Source organism: Anolis carolinensis, chromosome 3 (genome assembly GCF_035594765.1).
Source record: "Anolis carolinensis isolate JA03-04 chromosome 3, rAnoCar3.1.pri, whole genome shotgun sequence".
Classification (NCBI taxonomy): domain Eukaryota; kingdom Metazoa; phylum Chordata; class Lepidosauria; order Squamata; family Dactyloidae; genus Anolis; species Anolis carolinensis.
Genome location: NC_085843.1, coordinates 75828204 through 75851085, shown reverse-complemented (window position 1 = coordinate 75851085; position 22882 = coordinate 75828204). Strand labels below are relative to the sequence as shown.

Here is a 22882-nt window from a genome sequence, read left to right as displayed (position 1 = left end):
GTCAGTATGTTTCATCTAGAGCTGGGACAGGTAGCAGTTGAGAGTTGAGGAAGCATTTCTGCACCTTCCTGGTGAGCTCCACCCGCCAAATTAACAGGTTTTACTTTCCTGAAAAGCCTGGTGGAAACAGAAGTATGCATGTAGGCTGCCCTTTGTGCATTACTGATGTGAACAGAGCAGAGCGGAAATCCTGACAGATTCCATATGTACCTATCATGGCTTTCTCTGTAATGGTTTTCTTCCACATAACTAGAGGGTAAGTAAGCAAGCAGCCTTCATTCAGAGATAGTTCACTGTAAGCACAGCTGAAGGATATAGTCATATTGGAATGAGGATTATTACTTTGACCACCAGGTGGCTTTGCTTAGCCGAAGAAGAAGAAGAAGTTTTTTGTGTTGAAGGCTTTCATGGCCGGGATCACAGGGTTGTTGTATGTTTTCCGGGCTGTATGGCCATGTTCTAGAAGTATTCTCTCCTGACGTTTCGCCCACATCTATGGCAGGCATCCTCAGAGGTTGTGAGATGTTTTTTTTTTTTCAAACACAGGCATACTTGTTAAAACTTTTGACAAAGAAACTTTTTACAAATTTTTGATGCTTACTCAGCCCATCAGCATAAGGAAGATAGCGGAGAAGGGCTAGAGAAACATTTTTGATGTCCAGTTACAACTGTGTGTCTGCGGTCAACAATGCAACAAAGTTTGAAGTAGGAATACCAGGATTGTACTGTACCATGTATGCCTGCCTACAATTGGTAAAATGAGCAGCTGCCTTGAATTTGCTGAAACTCTTTGAATAGCAGAACAACAACAAAGGTAAAAGATGGTAAGCCTGCCTCACCACTCATGTTGTTGGTTTAAAAAAAAAAACCATACATCTAAGCCACCAAAGTGGAAACCATAAAAAGTGGAGGCTAGTGAAAAAACATTATTCCTGTATGCACTTCAGAAGAAACTCCAAATGGTTTCTAGAGATTCAAAATGTTTTTTTCTTTATGTAAATATTGCTTGGCCTGCTTATCCCATGTCACTTATGCCTACTAATTTTGATTAAAGATTTGCTGAAACGTGTTGGGATTGTTGTGCTGCAGGAACCAATAGTTATTCTTGCCATTCTATTTCTGCCTCTGGTACCAAACTTTGAGGAACATACCTACTTTTTAAACTGAGATATATCTGTACTTGACAGTGTTTTGTTATTCTAACGTCTAATTTCTTCCTAGAGGATCAGCATTCTGACGTAATGCTGGCACTACAATTCCACCATACATTTTAAAAAAGTAAGCACTGTAGGGCTAACTTCCTCTAAGGAAGCTATTTTTTTTTTTAAAAAAAGAATCCACTTATTCAAGATGTGAAGCAGGACAGACATGAGGGACTGCTCCACAATTCTTATGCAACCACCAAGAGGGTTCACTTTTCATGATCTATGAATAATTATCCTCTTGATACATCAGACAGAGAAGTTAGGGAGTGATGTGACCACACCTGAAAATGGTCTTAAAAGTGATCCAACAATAATAGCAAATAACAAACTCCAAACTGTTCATGATATTTGCAGAGAGGTGAGGTGGCTGCAATAATGGAACTTCACAGCTGTTCCTTGCAGTGGTAGATAACTAAAGCAACTCTGAGAGAAAATCTGGAAGGGGCTGCAAGAGCCAATATAGTTCACATCACACTTAATTTCAAAGCATACCCTCATTTACATCAATAACTTTCCAGTCTATCAGAGGAGCTGGTTGTAAACCCATTTGCAACTCCCAACTAGAAGAAGCCCATTGACGTGAGGAAAACTTAGTGAAATGGTTATGTAAGTGCTATTGATAGTGCCCTCTAAACATCTACGTAATTTGATGACACAGTAACTTCTTACACTACTTGAAATAGAAAATAATTTATTTCAGGAATATTTTTAAAAGAAAAGAAACATTTCAAATTTTACCACAAAAAGTATCAAACCTTTGACATACTATTCTACACACACACACACACACACACACACACACACACATATATAATTGTGGCCATTGTTATTTTCTCTCAAATTAAGGGGGGGGGGAAGGTCAGAGTAGGGTTACAGCATTTTGATATATTAGATAGGCTCAGATCATGATATGCTGGAATCCTGGGTTATCAAGAATCATGTGTCCTGGATTATGCTGCCTAGTCCCCCCTCCTGCAATTTGTTTACTGTACTGTCTGAATCCAGGCTGTGGATTGTTTTTTGTAACGTCTAATGTCGGTGCTCTCCCTTCTTTTCTTCCAGATAAGCCAAAATGAGCTAGTGATTTATTTGGAAGAAATACATTACAGTAGTAGCCTTATACATCATGCCAAGCTGCACCTGTGATTGGTTTAACTCAGTCCACTTGCAGGAGACCTGTTTGATCGCCATGTGCTAGCACATTGTATTGCTCCCAGTAAGCTAGCATTCTAAAGAATTCCGGCTAATGTGCCATTTGAACATCACCATTAAATGTTTGCCACATTTGCTTCCTTTTTCAGAGGATTTTATCTCCATCAAATAAAAGAAATATCCAGCATTAGAAGCAAAAGGAATAATTGAACTTTAGTTTTCTTAGCTTCTCTGATTGCAATTTGATTTTAAATTAAAAATATTTACTAAAAAGGGTATTGTATGGACTTTGGAATATGTCCTGTGTAATACAAGTCTGTCACCTCTGAAATGGAACTTTCAATGCAAAATATACTATATTAAATCAAAAACAACAGAAAACCCATAGAAAACACACACTCAGCATAATGGAAAAACAATCCAAAATATGTACTAGCTGCAGATTCATTTTTAAACGAACATGCTGAATTCTCAAAGTAAACTGGAAAGTGAGGGCACCAAATACTGCCAGAACTGATGGGAAGACTGGTATCTGAAGGACTGAAAAACTCAAGTGTTTCAGAAGGTAAAAATGAGCCTGGAAGTGAACTGGCAGTGCCTTTGTATAAAAAGTAGAGTAACAATTGTCCTTGTGCTGTATAAAAACACCCAGCCTTGACTACATATTCTATAAATGAGGGTACATGAGATCACTGATGCATATTTTCCTTGAACCTTCCTTGTTATACTTAACTGAACTCTGTGCCAAAACTGTTTTTTGGTTTCATTCTACTGTGGTGACCCATGAAACCATATTCCTGATAAAAATATCATGTTTTATAATGGTTATGAAATACTCCAGGAGAAAATCCATCTCGAATCATTTGAGAAGTGCTTGAAGTGATCTCTGTTGATTCACAGCATGCGTATCCTCTAAACAATTTAGTGTTGCTTTCTATTTCACAATTCCAACACATGGAGGATGTCTGTTCTTTGAGGCTGGCTGTCTTTAAAGGAAAAAAAAAGGCTCTTTGAAACAAGTTCTCTGTAGTGGATTTTCACAAGTGGACATTAAGAGTCAACGACCAATGTGAGATGAAGATGCTTTACATACTGCTATCGATGTTCATTCAAATTTGACACATCTACTTGGTTTCCACTAGCAAAGCTGTCTCTCAAAGTTTGGTTTTGACTTGTATTAGAGATAACTGATACAATGTCCCAGTGTTCTTCTGCACAGTTCCAAAATGTGTACTCTGCAACCACTTGAGCATTTTGTAAGTCCTGAAAAAAGAAACATTTAATTATTAATTAAATGAAATATGCAGACCAAATCCTATACTATAATCCACTATAACCATGATCAAGTGCATCACCTGACATTTTCTCCCCACAGTGATAAGAAGGGCAACTGTTTGCAACAGAAGGGGAAGTAAAAAGCACTCACTTGGGTATAGATAAAACTACACTTCTAGTAATCTAAGCCATTAAGCAGACAGTTTGGATTCTGTTTCTCAGACATGCCAGATTGTGCTATATATAGGGCAATTAAGTACAGTAGAGTCTCACTTATCCAAGTCTCGCTTATCCAAGTTTCTGGATTATCCAAGCCATTTTTGTAGTCAATATTTTCAATATATCATGATATTTTGGTGCTAAATTCGTAAATACAGTAATTACAACATAACATTACTGCGTATTGAACGACTTTTTCTGTCAAATTTGTTGTACAACATGTTTTGGTGCTTAATTTGTAAAATTATAACCTAATTTGATGTTTAATAGGCTTTTCCTTAATCCCTCCTTATTATCCAAGATATTCACTTATCCAAGCTTCTGCCAGCCCGCTTAGCTTGGATAAGTGAGACTCTACTGTATATTGGTCTGATTTTACCATTGTTCCCTGCTTGTTTGACTTCACCTACGTAATCTTTACCATAATTTGTCAAATGAGCACTATGTTTTCATAGCAAGAAGCCACTGCAGTGAAGGGGAGACTGTTTCCCTATCCATCAGAAAGCTGCCGGTCCTACCTAAACCTCATATCAGCAATCTCCAGCATGAAGGGGGATTGTGATGGGTCCTGCATCTGCCTATCACACTAAAGATAATCTATATGAGTATAGGACAGGATGAGGTCATGAGGACCTGCTTCCTGATGAACAGGAACAGACTCCCATCAATTGCAGTGGCTGCTTCTCAGTAAGTAGAGATTGTGACAGGACTAACTGTGTTAGATTGCTATGCACTTGTAAATTTACAACAAGAATCCAGCCAATGTTCTGTATCAATCTCTAGAAATGCATTTGTCATTTCCATTTATTTTTGGCTGTTTTCTCAGTTCACCTGGCATGTGAGGGAAACAAAGTGAGTTTTGTTCAAGCTGAAAGAAATTAAGAAAAAGAGACTGACTGATTAACGTTTTGCGGACGAATGGTTCAAGTATTTTATATTGTATTGTTTTAAATCTATGCATTGTATTTTTGCTATGATTAAAATATGCTATGATTAAAAATTTTGCTAAACTGTTTACTGTTTTAATTGCTTATGTTTTTTTTCCTATTGTATATTGGCATCAAATCTTGCCAGATTGTGAGCCGCCCTGAGTCCCTTCAGGTGAGAAGGGCGGGATAGAAATGATGGAAATAAAATAATAAATAAATAACGGAACAACTGAATGGTAATTTTTATATGAGTTTATGATGAGCTGGAAATAGAATAAAATCAAACCAGAGTATGAGCACACTCATATTCACAAGGTGGCATGAAAAAAAAATACACAAATGTGTAATGATGATTTCATAATAAAAGGGGAGTGAGGAAGCACCCTTCCCCCTGGGCTCTTTCAATAGTTCTTTTGTACCAGGAAATTATCTGAATTATGAAGAAAAACAATACATGGCAGTGCTTGCTCTCAAATATAGGCGTATGTGAAACAGCTGACTAAGAATAAAGCTGACTTAGTCTGAGCTGACTAAGAATAAAGCAAATATGGATTACATGCCCATCCCCTCCCTTCTGGAGTGCAGGTTCCCTAGTAGGATCTGAGTGCAGTGAGCAGCTATATCATCACAGACATGGACTACAATGAAAGTTGGAATTCTTGCTTAATCCAAGCACTGAAACCTTGGTCCAATGTATATGCTTCTAACTAGCCATTTTTTCCTTTCTAGGGAGATTGCTTCAAGAGCAAAAGCTGTATGGAGTCGTATAGGGAAGCAGTAGAAGTCTGCTTCGTCCAAATGTAACATGCAATGAGCTCCCGCTACGACCCACCTCGAAGCTTAAGATCGTCAGATGAGGCCCTGCTTGCGGTCCCGTCAGCCTCACAGGTGCGGCTGGCGGGGACGAGAGACAGGGCCTTTTCAGTGGTGGCTCCCCGCCTATGGAACGCCCTCCCCATTGAAGTCAGGCAGGCTCCCTCCCTCCTGTCTTTCCGAAAGAGGACAAAAACATGGTTATGGGACCAGGCATTTGAGCATGAGTAACAGCAAAAATGAGATAAGAACATATGACCTACTGACAGACCCCACATGAACATGGAAAGCGCCTTAAATGTATAATTATGTATATTTTAATGGATATTCTTAATTTTATTGTAATTTTTAATCTTGATGGATTTTTAAATTTGATGACAACTGTTTTTAATGTGTATGTTTATATTGTAAGCCGCCCTGAGTCCCCTGATGGGTGAGAAGGGCGGGGTAGAAGTGATGTAATAAATAAATAAATAAAGAAAGAAAAATGGAAAAAGTGTCCGAATGTAGGCAAAGCACATAGCCTTCCAACTCCAGCTGTGCCTAGAATCTTTAGAAAAAGAAATGTATTACCATGCCACATAACAGCTGTATCAATCCAAACCTTAGTTCAAAGCCTTAGTCTATACAATACTAAGTACACTAGAGTCTCACTTATCCAAGACTCGCTTATCCAAGGTTCCGGATTATCCAATGCATTTTTGTAGTCAATGTTTTCAATATATTGTGATATTTTGGTGCTCAGTGTTTTCAATAAATTGTGATATTTTGGTGCTAAATTCGTAAATACAGTAATTACAACATAACATTACTGTGCATTGAACTACTTTTTCTGTCAAATTTGTTGTATAGCATGATGTTTTGGTGCTTAATTTGTAAAATAATAACCTAATTTGATATTTAATAGGCTTTTTTCTTAATCCCTCCTTATTATCCAAGATATTCATTTATCCAAGGTTCTGCCGGCCTGTTCAGCTTGGATAAGTGAGACTCTATTGTATTATCTCATTGCACTTATTTTAAATACTCAGAAATGACCACTATACACACCTCTTCATAGTGGGAGGGTATTCTTAGACGAGGCTGCCAAAAATATTTAATTGTACTTTTATATTTCCGAATAACACACAAACACAAAAATGTTGCCAAAATGGTAAACATTAGAACTCCAAATATCGCTGCAATATAAATGTTTCTTGTTCTTTCTGAAAAAGAAAAAAGAGATGTTGCCAACTATTAGTAACCTGATATTATTGACACAATTAGTTGAAATTTACTAAAATACAGTGAGGGCCCTAAAACAGTGGAGGCAATATACATGGTTTCACTGGCCTTCATACTGGGAGCCCCCAGTGGCGTAATGGGTTAAACCCTTGTGCCAGCAGGACTGCTGACCAATAGGTCACAGTTTGAATCTGGGGAGTGTGGGGTGAGCTCCCCTCTGTTGGCTCCAGTTTCCCATGTGGGGACAGGATAGAAAATTCGCACAGGATGGTAAAATATCAAACATCCGGGTGTCCCCTATTTGCATCATCATGACAAATACAAGACACAATAAAAATACTCATGCAATTAAAATTACATTTAAAACTAAATATTCTCCCCAACTCCCACTCACAACCTCCCCAGAAGGGTGCCCTTCGTCATTCCACAAATGCCTGATGGCAAAGAAACATCATTACTGTTTCTTTAAGTGAGTAGAGGGCCAAGCAAAGTTACTGCTGGTCACCATCTCCCAGCATTTCTTACCCTCAATTAATAATAATATTATTATTACCGCCACACTTTATCTCTCTCGAATGAGACTCAAAGCGGCTTACAATTAAAAGTATGACCACAACATTTAAAATACAGAAATATGCAAACATTAAAACAGAATTAAACATAATTTATTATTATAATTTATTATGTATGTATTAAAAATTCAATTAAAATCCATTAAAACATATTCAAAGCTAAAAATCACAGCACCCGACTAGATCTTTAAAAACTTCTTTAAATGACTGTCTGAATAAGAAGGTTTTAACCTGCCACAGCAGGGAGGAGGCCATTCTGGCTTCCCTGGACAGGGAGTTCCAGAGTCGAGGGGCAGCTACCAAGAAGCAAGGCCCACTTTCTTGTTCCCACCAACTGAGCTTGAGATGGAGGTGAGACCGAGAGAAGGGCCTCTCAAGAAGATCTAAGGGCCTGGGCGGGTTCGTACAATAGCCTGGACCTGAACCGTCTACGGCTTTAAAGGTTATAATCAGCACTTTGAATTGTGCTCATGGAAGATGCACTCCAACAACATCCATAAGGCCACACTCTGTCTATTTACCTCTATGTTAGGATAAGGAATAAATCATACACCATGGAATACAAGACTGCCACTGACCCCTTGTATCCAAGCAACCTCTCCTTCTTATACAAATCACCAGAATCTACATCCGTACAATCGTTCAGAACTACGGCATTCGGGATTAATCATCCCAAATCCAGAGACTCGGGCTGCATCTACACTGACCACTTAATCCAGTTTCAAACTAGTAGTGAAGAAAATGATTTCACTGTGCATATGAGTACATAGAAAACCCTGGAACCAGTTAGAGGTCTGGATGGTGGTTATACAAACTATAGTGCACTGATTAAGAGCTTCATTTCGCTGGCCTCTGTGGGAGTTTGTTGTCTGACCACTGCAGCTTGAAACTAGCTTTGAACTGCATTAAATGGTCAGTGCAGATGGGACAGAGGCCAAGGAACAGGGTATTAAGTAGAAGTTATCTGAAACAACAAAATTATATATATTTTACAGTGGAAGAGCATCAATAGTTTGTTAATTACCACTACCATTTTATTTATGTGTAACATGTGGGTCTTGCAGCTTTATATCTGTAGTTTAAAAGGATTTCTGGCCCTTAAAAGTTTAACTATTTCAACATTTTCTTTGAGCATATTTTCTTCATCTCTTTTCCAATCCTATTCTACCTCTTGCCATTGTCTACGTATTTTACACCAATTCACAACTAAACAAATTCTGCAAAAGCCAATCTAAAATTTATGAAAACATACCCAATGTTTTATTGTCAAAATAGGGTCCCAGTTGGAAAACAGAGAACGTTATATATCTAGAGCAACTAGTTACTATTTTCTTTTTAATACAAACTGAACAAGCTCAATACTTAGTGTCTGAAAATGTTTCCTTAACATGGATTGAGTAATTAAGAGGCATAAATGTAACATCAGAAATCACATCAGTGTAAATGCTCCCTTAAATGTGCAGCCTTCATAACATAGAAATTACAATATCATTATTTATGAAGAAAATACATACCAGTGGTGGTTGTTTTGTTACAGTGAGGGCCACTTATTTCTCCTTTAATATTTTCAAACATTGCTTGTACTTGAAAGCAATATTGTGTCGCTTCCTTTAGATTTTTGAATTTCTTTGCTGTATTTTTGGTCTCACTTGATATCTGTGCAGGGCAGAAGAAGGGAAAATTCAACCACACTTGTATGACAATAGTTAAAGCAGAATGGACTTAACATATATTTCATATGAATTTGATAGTTCTAATTACACCAAGAGATTATGCTGCAGTTCTTTTAGTCTTTTCATCCAGAATATTTTTGCTCAATTCCCACAGAATTCAGCAGGGCTGTCCATGGGATTTCTTATGCCTGCACTTGGAGAGCTGAGACTACTGAGACTACTATTAATATATAAAACGTTATGTGCCTTCAATCCATTTCCAACTTAGGCTGACCACAAGGTGAACCTCTTGTAGGGTTTTCTTGGCAAGATTTTTTCAGAGAAGATTGCCATTGCCTTTGCCTCACTCTGGCTCTCAGCAAAGTGCAGTGTCCACAGCTATTTCACCAGGCTCAACTGCACTAATGCCCTTTTCTTTCAATAAAAAATTCAAAGAAGCTTCCAGGATGGATATTTCATTTTTTAAACCAACTGCAGCGCCCCCTGTCCCCACTCCCATTTAACACTGAAAAAAATACACACTTTTCAGATCTGTAAGTCGATTCCTATTCACTTCCAATTTGTGTCTCTTTCATTGTTTTGATATTTTGCCACCAGTATACTGATGATTTGTGACTACAAAATCAGCCCTACTCACCAGAGTTGTCTAGCTTTAATATGATACAAACACTACACAGGTTAAATAAATACGCCCAAAGAGCTACAGAAATCAACCATCCAATAGATATAAAGCAAACACAAATGTATGCTTGAGGATTTCCAAGTCAACAATGATTTATAGAAAATATCAGTTGAAATCCTATCTCAAACAAATGTAGTGTACGAATTCTGCAGGTGCAAATATGTCATGTCTTTCTCTTTCTATAAATCCACTTTTTTGTGCTTCTGGCCCATTCCAAGAAGCACAAAAAAGCAGATGGGAGAACATTTGAGAAGCATCTGACTCCACCCTTATAGCCACACATACAACCTTGAAGGCAGAATCTAGGAAATATCTTCTTATATCCTTATAGCCAAATGTGTGTCGACAAAGATATCTTCTAGGACTTTCTAGAGATTTTCCATAACTCCTAGAGCAGTGGTTCTCAACCTTTCTAATGCTGCAGCCCCTTAATACAGTTCCTCATGGTCTGGTGACCCCTAGCCATAAAATTATTTTCGTTGCTACTACATAACTGTCATTTTGCTACTGTTATGGATCGTAATGTAAATATCTGATATGCAGGATGTATTTTCATTCACTGGACCAAATTTGGCACAAATACTCAATAAGCCCAAATTTGAATACTGGTGGGGTTGGAAGGGATTGATTTTGCCATTTGGGAGTTGTAGGTGCTGGGATTTATAGTTCACCTACAATCAAAGAGCATTCTGAACTCCACCAATAATGGAATTGAACCAAACTTAACACACAGAACTCCCATGACCAACAGAAAATACTGGAATGGTTTGGTGGGCATTGACCTTGCGAGTTATTGGATCTGGACCAAATGACACGAATACTCAATATGCTGAAATGTGAACACTGGTGGAGTTTGGGAAAAAAGACTTTGACATTTGGGAGTTGTAGTTGTTGAGATTTACAGCTCACCGAAAATCAAAGACCCCCCTGAATCCCACTAACAATAGAATTGGGCCAAAAGACAGGCAGAGAGATCTTCAGTTTTCTCTGCCAAGGGGTCACCTAAGACCATTAGAAATATGTGTTTTCTGATCGTCTTCGGCAACCCCTCTGAAGCCTCCTCACGATGCCCCAAGAATCCCGACATCCAGGTTGAGAAACGCTGTCCTAGAGGATGATGTTATCATTGTGCACCTGGCTATAGGGGTATAGCAGATGCTGCTCAGATGTCCATTGCTCTCCACTGGCTATTACATGGCTGTGTTGAAGTGGACATATGAAAAAAAGACTGTTGTTGTTTTTTTAAGTTGCACAAGAAAGGTAGAGGATGCGAGTTACACAGATGTAATTTGGATTTAGTAAACTACATTATGGAGCCCCTGATGGTGCAGCGAATTAAATTGCTGAGCTGCTGAACTCACTGACCGAAAGTTTGAATCCGGGGAGCGGAGTGAGCTCCCGCTGTTAGCCCCAGCTTTTGCCAACCTAGCAGTTCGAAAACATGCAAATGTGAGTAGAACAATAGGTTCCACTCTGGTGGGAAGGTAACCGCACTCCATGCAGTCTTGCTGGCCACATGACCTAGCAGGTGTCTTATGGACAATACCGACTCTTCGGCTTAAAAACGGAGATGAGCACCAACCACCAGAGTTGGACACAACTAGACTTAATGTCGGGAAAACCTTTACATTATATAAAATTACAAGTAAGATGCTAGCTATTATTTTTAGAAATTCTTTCTGATACTGCCAAAGTGAGTCTAATTTTTCTAGCTATTAAGCACACTTGGAACATTTAAAGTCAGAAAGTGTGGCCCACAGGCTACATGAAACCCCCTACAGATGTGTTATGCCCCCTTCAATGTACATTACACCTCTTTAAGTTGGAACAAACCTCAAAATAAGGAAAAAGGAAAACCAGAAGTGAATTCCAGTCACTTGTATTTTTCTGAAAGATAGTTGGTTTGACTTTCAGGATGTGGGGAGAGTGCAGAACTCCAAATAATCCAATACACTTTATCACCTGTTTTAAAGAATTTCTGTATGTCTATATCATGAACCAAAAATATTTCATAACCAGTTTGTCCAGGAAGGGTGAGTACTTACATTTCCGCTCAATGATTCGTCCCATTGGTGTATTATGTATACCAAATCTGAGTCATATTTTGTATGCTCAAGAGGAGACCGAAAGCTTAGAGTAAGTGTGTTTGCCTCTGAGGTTACATTTATTTCCCATGGAGGTCCCAAAATGGCTGAAACAGATGATGACAAAGGCAAAAAATGGTAAAATGCAATTTACTATTACAGTAGAGTTTCACTTATCCAACATAAACGGGCCGGCAGAATGTTGGATAAGTGAATATGTTGGATAATAAGGAGGAATTAAGGAAAAGCCTATTAAACATCAAATTAGGTTATGATTTTACAAATTAAGCACCAAAACATCATGTTATACAACAAATTTGACAGAAAAAGTAGTTCAATACGCAGTAATGCTATGTAGTAATTACTGTATTTACGAATTTAGCACCAAAATATCACAATGTATTGAAAACATTGACTACAAAAACGTGTTGGATAATCCAGAACGTTGGATAAGCGAGTTTTGGATAAGTAAGACTCTACTGTAGTTTTAATCAAATGCAATCCCCCCCCCCCCCCAAAGGTTTCCTATCCACTCCAGGCTACATTGTTTCATTTGACGGAAGCAGCAGATTTGCATTCTTCACACAGGGATGAAAACTTGTAGGATTTCCTGTATCTGTCACTTAAGTAAGGAGAATAAATCCTTGTGGCAATAATCTATTGGTAAATCTTGTTGGCTTCTGATGATCAGCAAGCAAACTAAAGAAGGATGTTTATCTACAACAGTGGTTCTCAACTTGGGGTCCCCAGATGTTTTTGGCCTTCAACTCCCAGAAATCCTAACAGCTAGTAAACTGGCTGGGATTTCTGGGAGTTGATTGCTAAAAACATCTGGGAACCACAGATTGCAAACCACTGACCTACAACAAAGAAGGGGACATTCATAAACATCAATGAAGTAGACTAGAAAACATAAACATCATCCACATATGTGTTGTTGAAGACTTTCATAGCTGGAATCACTGAGTTGTTGTGCATTTTCCAGACTATATGGCCATGTTCCAGAAGCATTCTCTCCTGACGTTTCGCCCACATCTGTGGCGAGCATCCTCTGAGGTTGTAAGGTATACCTCTGTGGCAGACAACCTCTGAGGATGCCTGCCACAGATGTGGGTGAAACATCAGGAGAGAATGCTTCTGGAACATGGCCATACAGCCCGGAAATGCACAAAAACCCAATCATCCACATAAACACATATTATCCTTTAGGTAGCTCAGGGATGGGTAAAGTTCAGTACATGGGTAGCATGTGGCCCCTGAAGCTTTCACCATCAGATTCCCTTGACTTTTATTTTTAAAACAGGCGATTTTTCACTTAAAAATCAGTCAAATGCAGCAGTTTACCCAACTTCTCAAAACTTCAATCCCTCCTACCAAAGAAGTCAAAATGGGACAATGCAGCCCATTCTCTCTACAGTTGGTCACTACAAAGTAAAATTTAGATACTGCAAAGTGCAAGAAAGGAATTTTTCAAATTTCTCAATAAGCTAAAGCTGTACTGGGGCATTTTATGATAGCAAATGAGGAAGTTTTATTTGCTATTTCCTCTACATAAGCCTCTATGTGATGTCATCTGATATTAGTATGCAAGACCGTGAAAGCGGGAAAGTGATGGAAATAAACTCATCTTTGCTAGAAGAGAGTTCTGTGTGTCCCATGGAACACCAAAGAGACAAATAAACGAGTCCTAGAGCAAATCAAGTCTTCCTAAGAAACTAGACTGAAGTTTTCAAACTTTGGACACACTGCGAGACATGGCTCAAGGGAATGCTGAGAAAAAAAAGAAGCTGGTAAAAATTAAAAAAGGAAGATCACGTAAGAGATGGACTGACTCAATCAGGGAAGCCACAGCCCCAAGTTTACAAGACCAAACCAGAGCAGGGCTTTCACAATTGCGGCTCTTGGACATCTTTTATTCACAGTCATCACAGATAGAAGCCAACTTGACAGCAAATAATAATAGCAGTGCATCACATGCCATTACAACACCAGAATACTTCTAAAATCTAAATCAACACTTTTCACTGCATAGGAACAGCTATACTAGTCTATGGCTTCAAAAATATAATCTTATCATCTCAAAAGCTAAACCATTTATTATACTTAAGTAGTCATGAATTACATCAGCAAGACACAGACTCTGTTTAATAAAAGCATATGCCATAATAAATTCCTTAGTGTTGACAGTGCTACAAGACTGTTCATAATACTGAGTTTTTTGCTGACTTACATTTCATTGTGTTGTTGAAGGCTTTCATGGCCGGAATCACAAGGTTGTTGTGTGTTTTCCGGGCTTTATGGCCATGTTCCAGAAGTATTCTCTCCTGACGTTTTGCCCACATCTATGGCAAGCATCCTCAGAGGTTCTGAGGTACGTACCTCACAAGCTCTGAGGCTTGCCATAGATGTGGGCAAAACGTCAGGAGAGAATACTTTTGGAACACTTCCTAGCAGCCTGGAAAACACACAACAACCCTTACATTTCATTTCTCGTCTGCAGATTAATCATATTTTCCCAGCGATAGTAAGGCAAAAATGTAATAAAATATACGTACTGTCTGTTTTTGCTTGAAAAGGACCTACTTGACTCCAATTAGATTTCAATCCTCCTTGTTCGGCCCTAACACGTAAAAGGTTGCGGGAAACCTCCATGCCATGATCAAAATTACATTCAGGCTTTGAAATATTTGTGCAGTTCACTTCTTCCCAATGTTCGCTTGACACTCTGCAAAGCAAATACAAAGATAAACAATTAATGGAATTTCTCGTTGTTGCATCTTTGATGTGAATGTTTAACAAAGAATGCAAGTACTTATTTTGGTATATAAGAACTATTTACTTACACGCGCTGTTCTACGTGGTAGGATACTGTTCCATTGACTCCCTTAACTGGAGACCATCTCAACACATTCACAAAATTACGTGATTCAATTGTTATGTTCTGTGGTGCAGGTAAGAACACAGAAGACTCTAAAAGAATGAGAGAAAGAATGCACTTCATACAAGTAAAAAAAATTAAATAATTTCCCCAAAATCTAAAATAGTTCACATTCTGGCTGAGATAGTGACAACTTTGCTTTCTGATGGTTCAGTACATGCAACCTTCATTTCATGTACAACATTATTAAAAGTATTTTCTGGCCGAGTGTAGGTAGATGTCTATGCAACACAAGTAACTTTTATGTATGGCAGTGGTTCCCAAACTTATTTGGCCTACTGCCCCCTTTCCAGAAAAAATATTACTTAGCACCCCCTGGAAATTATTTTTTAAATTTTTAAATGGCAATTAAACAGAAAGATAGATAGATAGATAGATAGATAGATAGATAGATAGATAGATAGATAGATATGCATATGGCAAATGCAATACCCTAGCACCTAAGACCTGGCTTTTTACTAGAGCTTTTGATCTATGTTAATTTTATCAATATTTGTATGTATGTATTTTTATCCTTTACAATTTAGCTTGTAAATCACCTAGAGCATCTTGGATGCAGGGCAATTAGTAAGTAATTAAATTATGATGATGATGAAATGCACCTGAGGCCATCGCCGCCCCCCTGGATCGCTGCAGCGCCCACCAGGGGGCAGTAGTGCTCACTTTGGGAATCACTGATGTATAGACTTGTCTATGTCCAAACTATATCATTATGTACCTAATTCAAACACAGGTATTCCAAAATAAAAATGAAATCTGTAAACCAAAACATTTCTTGGTTCAAACATTTCAGATAAGGAATACTCAATCTGTAACACCAAAGTCCACAACAGAGCAGAATAATTAAAACTGGCAGTTGTGAGCTTTCCTTTGATGATTGTGTGGATACAATATGTCTAGAACAGTGGTTCTCAACCTGTGGGTCCCCAGGTGTTTTGGTCTACAACTCCCTGAAATCCCAGCCAGTTTACCAGCTGATAGGATTTCTGGGAGTTAAAGGCCAAAACATCTGGAGACCCACAGGTTGAGAACCACTGTTCTAGAACATTTTATTCTATTTTATTTATAACTCACTTGTTCCCCTTTGGGGCCCAAAGCAGTTCAAATTGTATATTAAAACAATCTTAGGGTTTAGCAAGGGAAGGCTTGTGAGAGCACTCTTAACACTAAAGAAATGTGGCAACATTTAAGACTAGTTATTATTTTCACGTAAGCTTTCGTGGATAAAAAAAATACTTCTTTTAATGCAGCAGCACTACCAAGTGGCGTTACAGCATATTTATACCATTGTGTGAGTGGGATGGAATGTAATAAGATTGAGAAAAGTCCAAATTATGACCCTTGCTCTAAAATCTCAAAGGGCTGAGTAACTTGATACAAGTATTTCAGATGTTTACAGTCATCAGGTAGTGTTGATGTGTGAAAAGCAATAAATCTGGTTACCAAAGGTCAGTTTCCTTGAGTTCAAAACTCTTTTGTGTTGTCAAAGGCTTTCATGGCTGGAATCACTAAGTTGCTGTGAGTTTTAGACTGTATGGCCATGTTCCAGAAGCATTCTCTTCTGACATTTTGGCCACATCTATGGCAGGCATCCTCAGAGGTTGTGAGGACCTCATAACCTCTGAAGATGCCTGCCATAGATGTGGGCAAAACATCAGGAGAGAATGCTTCTAGAACATGGACATAAAGCCTGGAAAACTCACAGCAACTCAAGATCCCTTTTGTAATTTATATGTGCAGGAATGAGGACACATGTATTCATATATATAGCATTCCATGAAGCCACTGTCATTGTGGAATGATCTGCTGGAAGAGATTCAACAGCAAAATTAGCTGTCAGAATTCAAGATACAACTGAAGATCTATCTCTTCTGGGGGGCCGACCCAGTCTGTTTTAAACTGTGAATTTCAACCTGCGTTTTATTGGTGTCGGTCTTTGTTGTGTGCATTTTTGTATATGCATTTTAATATTACTGTATTTGTCTGTCTGTTTTAACCGTATCACACCCTGTCTTGAGCCATAGGGAGAGGTGGATAATAAATAACATTGGGTTCCTGTGAGTTTTCCGGGCTGAATGGCTATGTTCCAGAAGCATTCTCTCCTGACATTTCACCCACATCTATGGAAGGCATCCTCAGAGGTTGTGAGCTCTGTTGGAAACAGATATATAAATCCCACTTGCCTAGTTTCCAACAGACCTCACAACCTCTGAGGATTTTTTTTTCCATGTCAGGAGCGACTTGAGAAACTGCAAGTCACTTCTGGTGAGAGAGAATTGGATGTCTGCAAGGACGTTGCCCAGGGGACGCCCAGATGTTTTGGGTTTTTTTTTAATGTTTTTACTATCCTTGGGGGAGGCTTCTCTCGTGTCCCCGCATGGAGGTGGAGCTGATAGAGGGAGCTCATCCGCACTCTCCCTGGGTTGGATTCGAACCTGGCAGCCTTCAGGTCAGCAACCCAACATTCAAGTCATAAGGCTTTAACCCACTGCGCCACTAGGGGCTCCTGTACCTCTGAGGATGCCTGCCATAGATGTGGGTGAAACGAAAGGAGAGAATGCTTCTGGAACATGGCTACACATCCTGGAAATCTCACAGCAACCCAGTGATTCCAGCCATGAAAGCCTTCGACAACGCAATAGATAAAATTAATATTGTTGTTATTTTTATTCCTATTTTACAAATGGATTGGAATTTGCAAATCTGATGCAATTATTACTAATATTATTATTTTCTGAACGACTGGAATTTATAAATCTGATTCAATTCAGCACTTTCAGCTGCAAGGCATTTCAACCTTCATGGACCCACAGTAAGGGATTTATAGGTTATAGTCCCCTAAATAACAAAAGAAAGGCTAAAAAGGGAAACCGTTGAATCAAATTATTACAGTGTTGAGTTTCAGACCAAGGCTATCACCCTGTTCAAGGCTATCACCCTGTATGCCTAGATATGTCTTTTCTTTTTGTTGTTGTGGGCCAAAGCCTCCCTCGAGATTCACCTTATCATTACAAGGGTATAATTTAACCAGCTAAAACTTTACACTACATTTAGCAATGTAAGAACTCAGTCTACACCAGAGTTCATATCCCTGTTCAGCATGGCAAGCCACTGGGTAAAATTGGGTGGGACACACTCTGGGAGTCTAAAAGTAAAACAATGGCAAGTCTCCATCATCATCATCATCATCATCATCATCATCATCATCATCATCATCATGTTTATTAATACCCTGCTTTTTATCTCCTGACCTTATCTGCATGATCAAGTTTGCAGACATCACCAAATTGGGAGGGGTAGGCAAAACTCCAGAAGACAGGAGCAGAATTCAAAACGATCTTAACAGATTAGAGAGATGGGCCGAAACTAACAAAAGGAAGTTCAACAGAAACAAATGCAAGATACTCCACTTAGGTAGAAAAAATGAAATGCAAAGGTACAGTATGGGGGATGCCTGGCTTGCCAGCAGTACGTGTGAAAAGGATCTTGGAGTCCTCATGGACAACAAGTTAAACATGAGCCAGCAATGTGATGCGGCAGCTAAAAAAGCCAATGGGACTTTGGCCTGCATAAATAGAGGAGTATAGTGTCTTGATCCAGGGAAGTCATGCTACCCCTCTATTCTGCCTTGGTCAGACCACACCTAGAATATTGTGTCCAATTCTGGGCACAGCAATAGAAGGAGATGTTGAGAAACTGGAATGTGTCCAGAGTAGGGAAACTAAAATGATCAAGGGTCTGGAGAACAAACCCTATGAGGAGCGACTCAAAGAGCTGGGCATGTTTAGCCTGCAGAAGAGAAGGCTGAGAGGAGACATGATGAGGGCCATGTATAAATATGTGAGGGGAAGGCATGGGGAGGAGGGAGAAAACTTGTTTTCTGCTTCCCTAGAGACTAGGATGTGGAACAATGGCTTCAAACTACAGCAGTGGTTCTCAATCCGTGGGCCTTGGCCCTGCAGTGGGCCGCGAGAACGAAAATCCGGTCCGCGAACCTCCTTCCTCTTTATTTATTTATTTTATTTCCGCTCCTTTCCGCAGGGCTGACCACTGCATTGGATAGACCACATCAGCTCTACATTATTAAATATTAATTTTACATGAGTATGTTGTGTTAATAGTAATTATGTTGATGTTTTATTATGGTTGTTGCTGTATGTTTTGTGTTGGTAATGGAATGCTTTACCTATGTTGGAAACCGCCCTGAGTCACTTCGGGGAGATAGAGCAGTATATAAATAAAGTTATTATTATTATTATTATTATTATTATTATTATTATTGACACAACGACGTTGTATGACACAGCAAACAAGATAGATATGCTGGATTTCGTTTCACAAAATTACAAGTCGAACACTTCCCAAGTGTCTAGGACTGTGTGATGTATTTTCGGATGATGCGTGCAGATCCCAGTAAGGTGGCCTTTTGCAGTTGGCAGATCGTAATTTTGTCAATGTCTATTGTTTCCAAATGCCGGCTGAGATCTTTTGGCACGCCACCCAGTGTGCCCATCACCACAGGTGGTCCCAGTGGTGATGGGCACACTGGGTGGCGTGCCAAAAGATCTCAGCCGGCATTTGGAAACAATAGACATTGACAAAATTACGATCTGCCAACTGCAAAAAAGGCCACCTTACTGGGATCTGCACGCATCATCCGAAAAATAATAATAATAATAATAATAATAATAATAATAATAATAATAATAATAATAATTATTGAATATGGTTTTCTGTAGGCGAGCAGTTGTTGACTACTGGATGGCATATGTTCTGTGCCCGAAGCTAGAGCTGATGTGGTCTATTCAATGCAATTTTCTGAATCAGCACCTCAAATAACAAAACTGAATCTGAAGTTGACCAAAAACTTATTCGTAACCTTTTTGGTACTAATGTGGTGCCTGGTCAAAAAAAGGTTGGAAACCGATGAACTACAGGAAAGGAGATTCCACCTGACAATTAGGAAGAACTTCCTAACTGTGAGAACTGTTTGGCAGTGGAACTCTCTCTGTGGTTGAAGCAGCTTCTTTGGAGGCTTTTAAACAGAGTCTGGATGGCCATCTGTCGGGGGTGCTTTGAATGCAATTTTCCTGCTTCTTGGCAGGGGGTTGGACTGGATGGCCCATGAGGTCTCTTCCAATTCTAAGATTCTATTATTCAAATACAGTAGATTACAGCTTATCCAACATAAACGGGCCGACAGAACGTTGGATAAGCAAAAATGTTGGATAATAAAGAGGAATTGGGGAAATAATAATAATAATAATAATAATAACTTAATTTTTATACCCTGCCCCATCTCCCCGAAGGGACTCGGGGCGGCTTACATGGGGCTAGGCCCGATAAAACAAACAAATAACAGTAACAAAGCAATAAAACAATTATCCCAGTAAAAACATCAACATCAATAAAAACAATCATTAAAATCAACAAGCAGGATACAGTGTTAAAAACAGGAGACTAATTCGTAGATCCCAGGCGAAATGCAGAGTGTTACGAAATGAGAAAAGGAAATCTCAAGTTGAATGGACAATAAAGTGCGGTATAAAATGGCAAGACAACAACAATGGGACTATTATGGAATGGACAGATAGATCAATCCAGCAACAACTAAAAAGCCTATTAAACTTCAAATTATGTTATGATTTAACAAACTAAGCACCAAAACATCATGTTTTACAACAGATCGACAAAAAAGCAGTTCAATACACGGTAACGTTATGTAGTAACTGCGGTATTTATGAATTTAGCACCAAAATATCGCAATGTATTGAAAACACTGACTACAAAAACATTTGACTAATAAAAAATTGACAGCAAATAAAGAAAGAATTGCTGCCTAGAGAAACAGCTGTGGTTCCAGGCGGGAGGCAGACTGCGTTGGATAGTACAGAACGTTGGATAAGCGAAGGTTGGATAAGCGAGACTCTACTGTACAGATACATTCGCCAGACTTTTCTCAAAAGAACAGAATGGTGGAATTGTACGAAAATTAATCTCCAGTTTACGGCGACCCTAGGGTGGCATTTTCATAGGGCAGATTTGTCCGGAGGGAGATTTTGCTTCACTTTCCTCTGAGGCTGAGAGAGTGTGACTCACTTAGGGTCACCCAAGTGGTTTCCCCAGCTGAGGAGGAATTGAACCCTGCTCCCCAGGGCCTTTGGGTGCATCTGTGTTGGAGAAGGAATGCAGCTTGACTCCACTGGAATGGCTTTGCAATACTGGAAGCTGTAGTTTTACAAGATTTGGCCTTCTCTGACCCAACAAACTAAACCTCCGGGGAATTAAAGTGGTGTCAAAGTGCATTCATTCCACAGTGCAGGCATGGTCCAACTTGGGCCTTCCCTTCAGGTGTTTTGGACTGCAACTCCCACCATTCCTCACAGCCTCAGGCCCCTTCCTTTTCCCCCTCAGCCGCTTAGCGGCTGTGAGGAATGGTGGGAGTTGCAGTCCAAAACACCTGAAGGGAAGGCCCAAGTTGGACCATGCCTGGTATAGCCAATCCTTTCTCCCAAAGCAAAGAGTTAGTTACCTCCAGCGGTAGGCCCAGGCCTCCATACGATGAGGGCGGAGGAGAGGCACAGCAGCGGCAAGGAGAGGCGCCGCATTGCCTCCTTCCTCCCTCCCTCCTCACTGGCCTCCGCAGCAACCCTTCCCCGAGGCCTCCATGGCCTTCCTGGTGGGCCTGAGCAGTTCCCCGTCGAGGCCGGCCTCTTCCCGGCGTTGCCCCGCCTTCCCCGGCAGAGAGAGGGCGCGAAGGGCAGGAAAGGCGCCGTGATTTCCCCCTTTGGACTTCCGTGCCTGCCCAGCTCATGAGTCAGACTTTGCTCGCAGGCCAAGCCCCGCTCCGGTTTCGGCCCAGTATCACGGACAGCAGGGCTTTCCTAACTGCAAGAAGAGAAGGAGAAACCGCTTGAGCAGGCCCGGGCCAACGTCGGCCTTCCCTCCTGGTGTTTTGGACTCCAACTCCCACCTACCGGCTGTTAGGAACTGTGGGAGTTGGAGTCCAAAAACACCTGGAGGGAAGGCCGAAGTTGGCCCGTGCCTGCTCTTAACCCAGTTTGGCACCACTTTTACAGCCATGGCTCAGTGATCTCAAACCATGGGATTTGTAGTTGAATGAGATGCTAGCACTCTTTGGCAGAGAAAGCTAAAGACCTTGTAAAACTACAGTTCTCATAGTTCCATAGCATTGGGGGGAAAGGGATGTGTTATCCAGACCACTAAGCCGACATGATGAGGAACTGAAAAATATAGATTTTTAGACATACAGTAGAGTCTCGCTTATCCAACGTAAACGGGCTGGCTGAACGTTGGATAAACAAATATGTTGGATAATAAGGAGAGATTAAGGAAAACACTATTAAACATCTACTTAGGTAATCATTATACAAATTAAGCACCAAAATATGTTATACAACAAATTTGACAGAAAAAGTAGTTCAATACACAGTAATGCTATGTAGTAATTACTGTATTTACAAATTTAGCACCAAAATATCACGATGCATTGAAAACATTGACTACAAAAATGTGTTGGATAATCCAGAATGTTGGATAAGCGAGTGTTGGATAAGTGAGACTCTACTGTATATTGTATGCACATTAGAAGCACTGAAATGTAGAAAAAAACATGCTCTCTCTGTACCAGGCACAAAGGAAGTGCAAAGGCTCTGTAAATGTACAAGCTGGGAGAAGGGGGGCCAGTTATCTATACATTCCATTTAAAGGGAGAGCAGACTTTTGACAGGACAAGAGTGGCCTCTTGATGGATCTCTCTTTTTGGTGTCTGTGACTTGCTACAGGCTTTTTAAGAGTGCTTACGATAGGAAAATGCTGATTGTGCATATTTATGCCCATGTATGTAAGCATGTGAAGTGACGTACTAATGACGAGATGTATGTAGAAGCATGTTCTTTGTCTGAAAATGTATAAAAGGCAAGTCAACGCCTTGGTCGTCTCTCTGGTTTGCTTTTTGGAAGAGATTCCACTTTCAGGGACTCAGCTGAATATAATAAATTGGACTTTTTGGCCTCTCAAAAGGATCTCTCTTGCGTTATCTCTCCCGTCATCTACAACAGACAAACTCTCCAGTAGGTTGCTATGAGTTTTCCAT

At 39.7% G+C, this 22882-nt stretch overlaps 2 protein-coding genes across 3 annotated transcripts in view; one reads left to right on the top strand and one right to left on the bottom strand.

Annotated features, from left to right (window-relative positions):
* Positions 1 to 6440, top strand: part of tmem50b (transmembrane protein 50B) — a 48088-nt gene extending 41648 nt beyond the window's left edge. For both annotated transcript variants that reach the window (XM_062975064.1, XM_062975063.1), the window contains one exon: positions 5510 to 6440. In XM_062975064.1, coding sequence (XP_062831134.1) covers positions 5510 to 5561 — 52 coding nt within the window. In that variant the 3' untranslated portion in view covers positions 5562 to 6440. The remainder of the gene's footprint in view (positions 1 to 5509) is intronic.
* ifngr2 (interferon gamma receptor 2) lies at positions 3412 to 21462 on the bottom strand. The gene is given in 7 exon segments (NM_001328224.1): positions 3412 to 3620; positions 6644 to 6798; positions 8904 to 9045; positions 11790 to 11935; positions 14384 to 14553; positions 14672 to 14798; positions 21299 to 21462. Coding segments are annotated over 7 exon segments (984 nt in total). The 5' UTR covers positions 21375 to 21462; the 3' UTR covers positions 3412 to 3452.
* Between the last annotated feature and the right edge of the window lie 1420 nt (positions 21463 to 22882).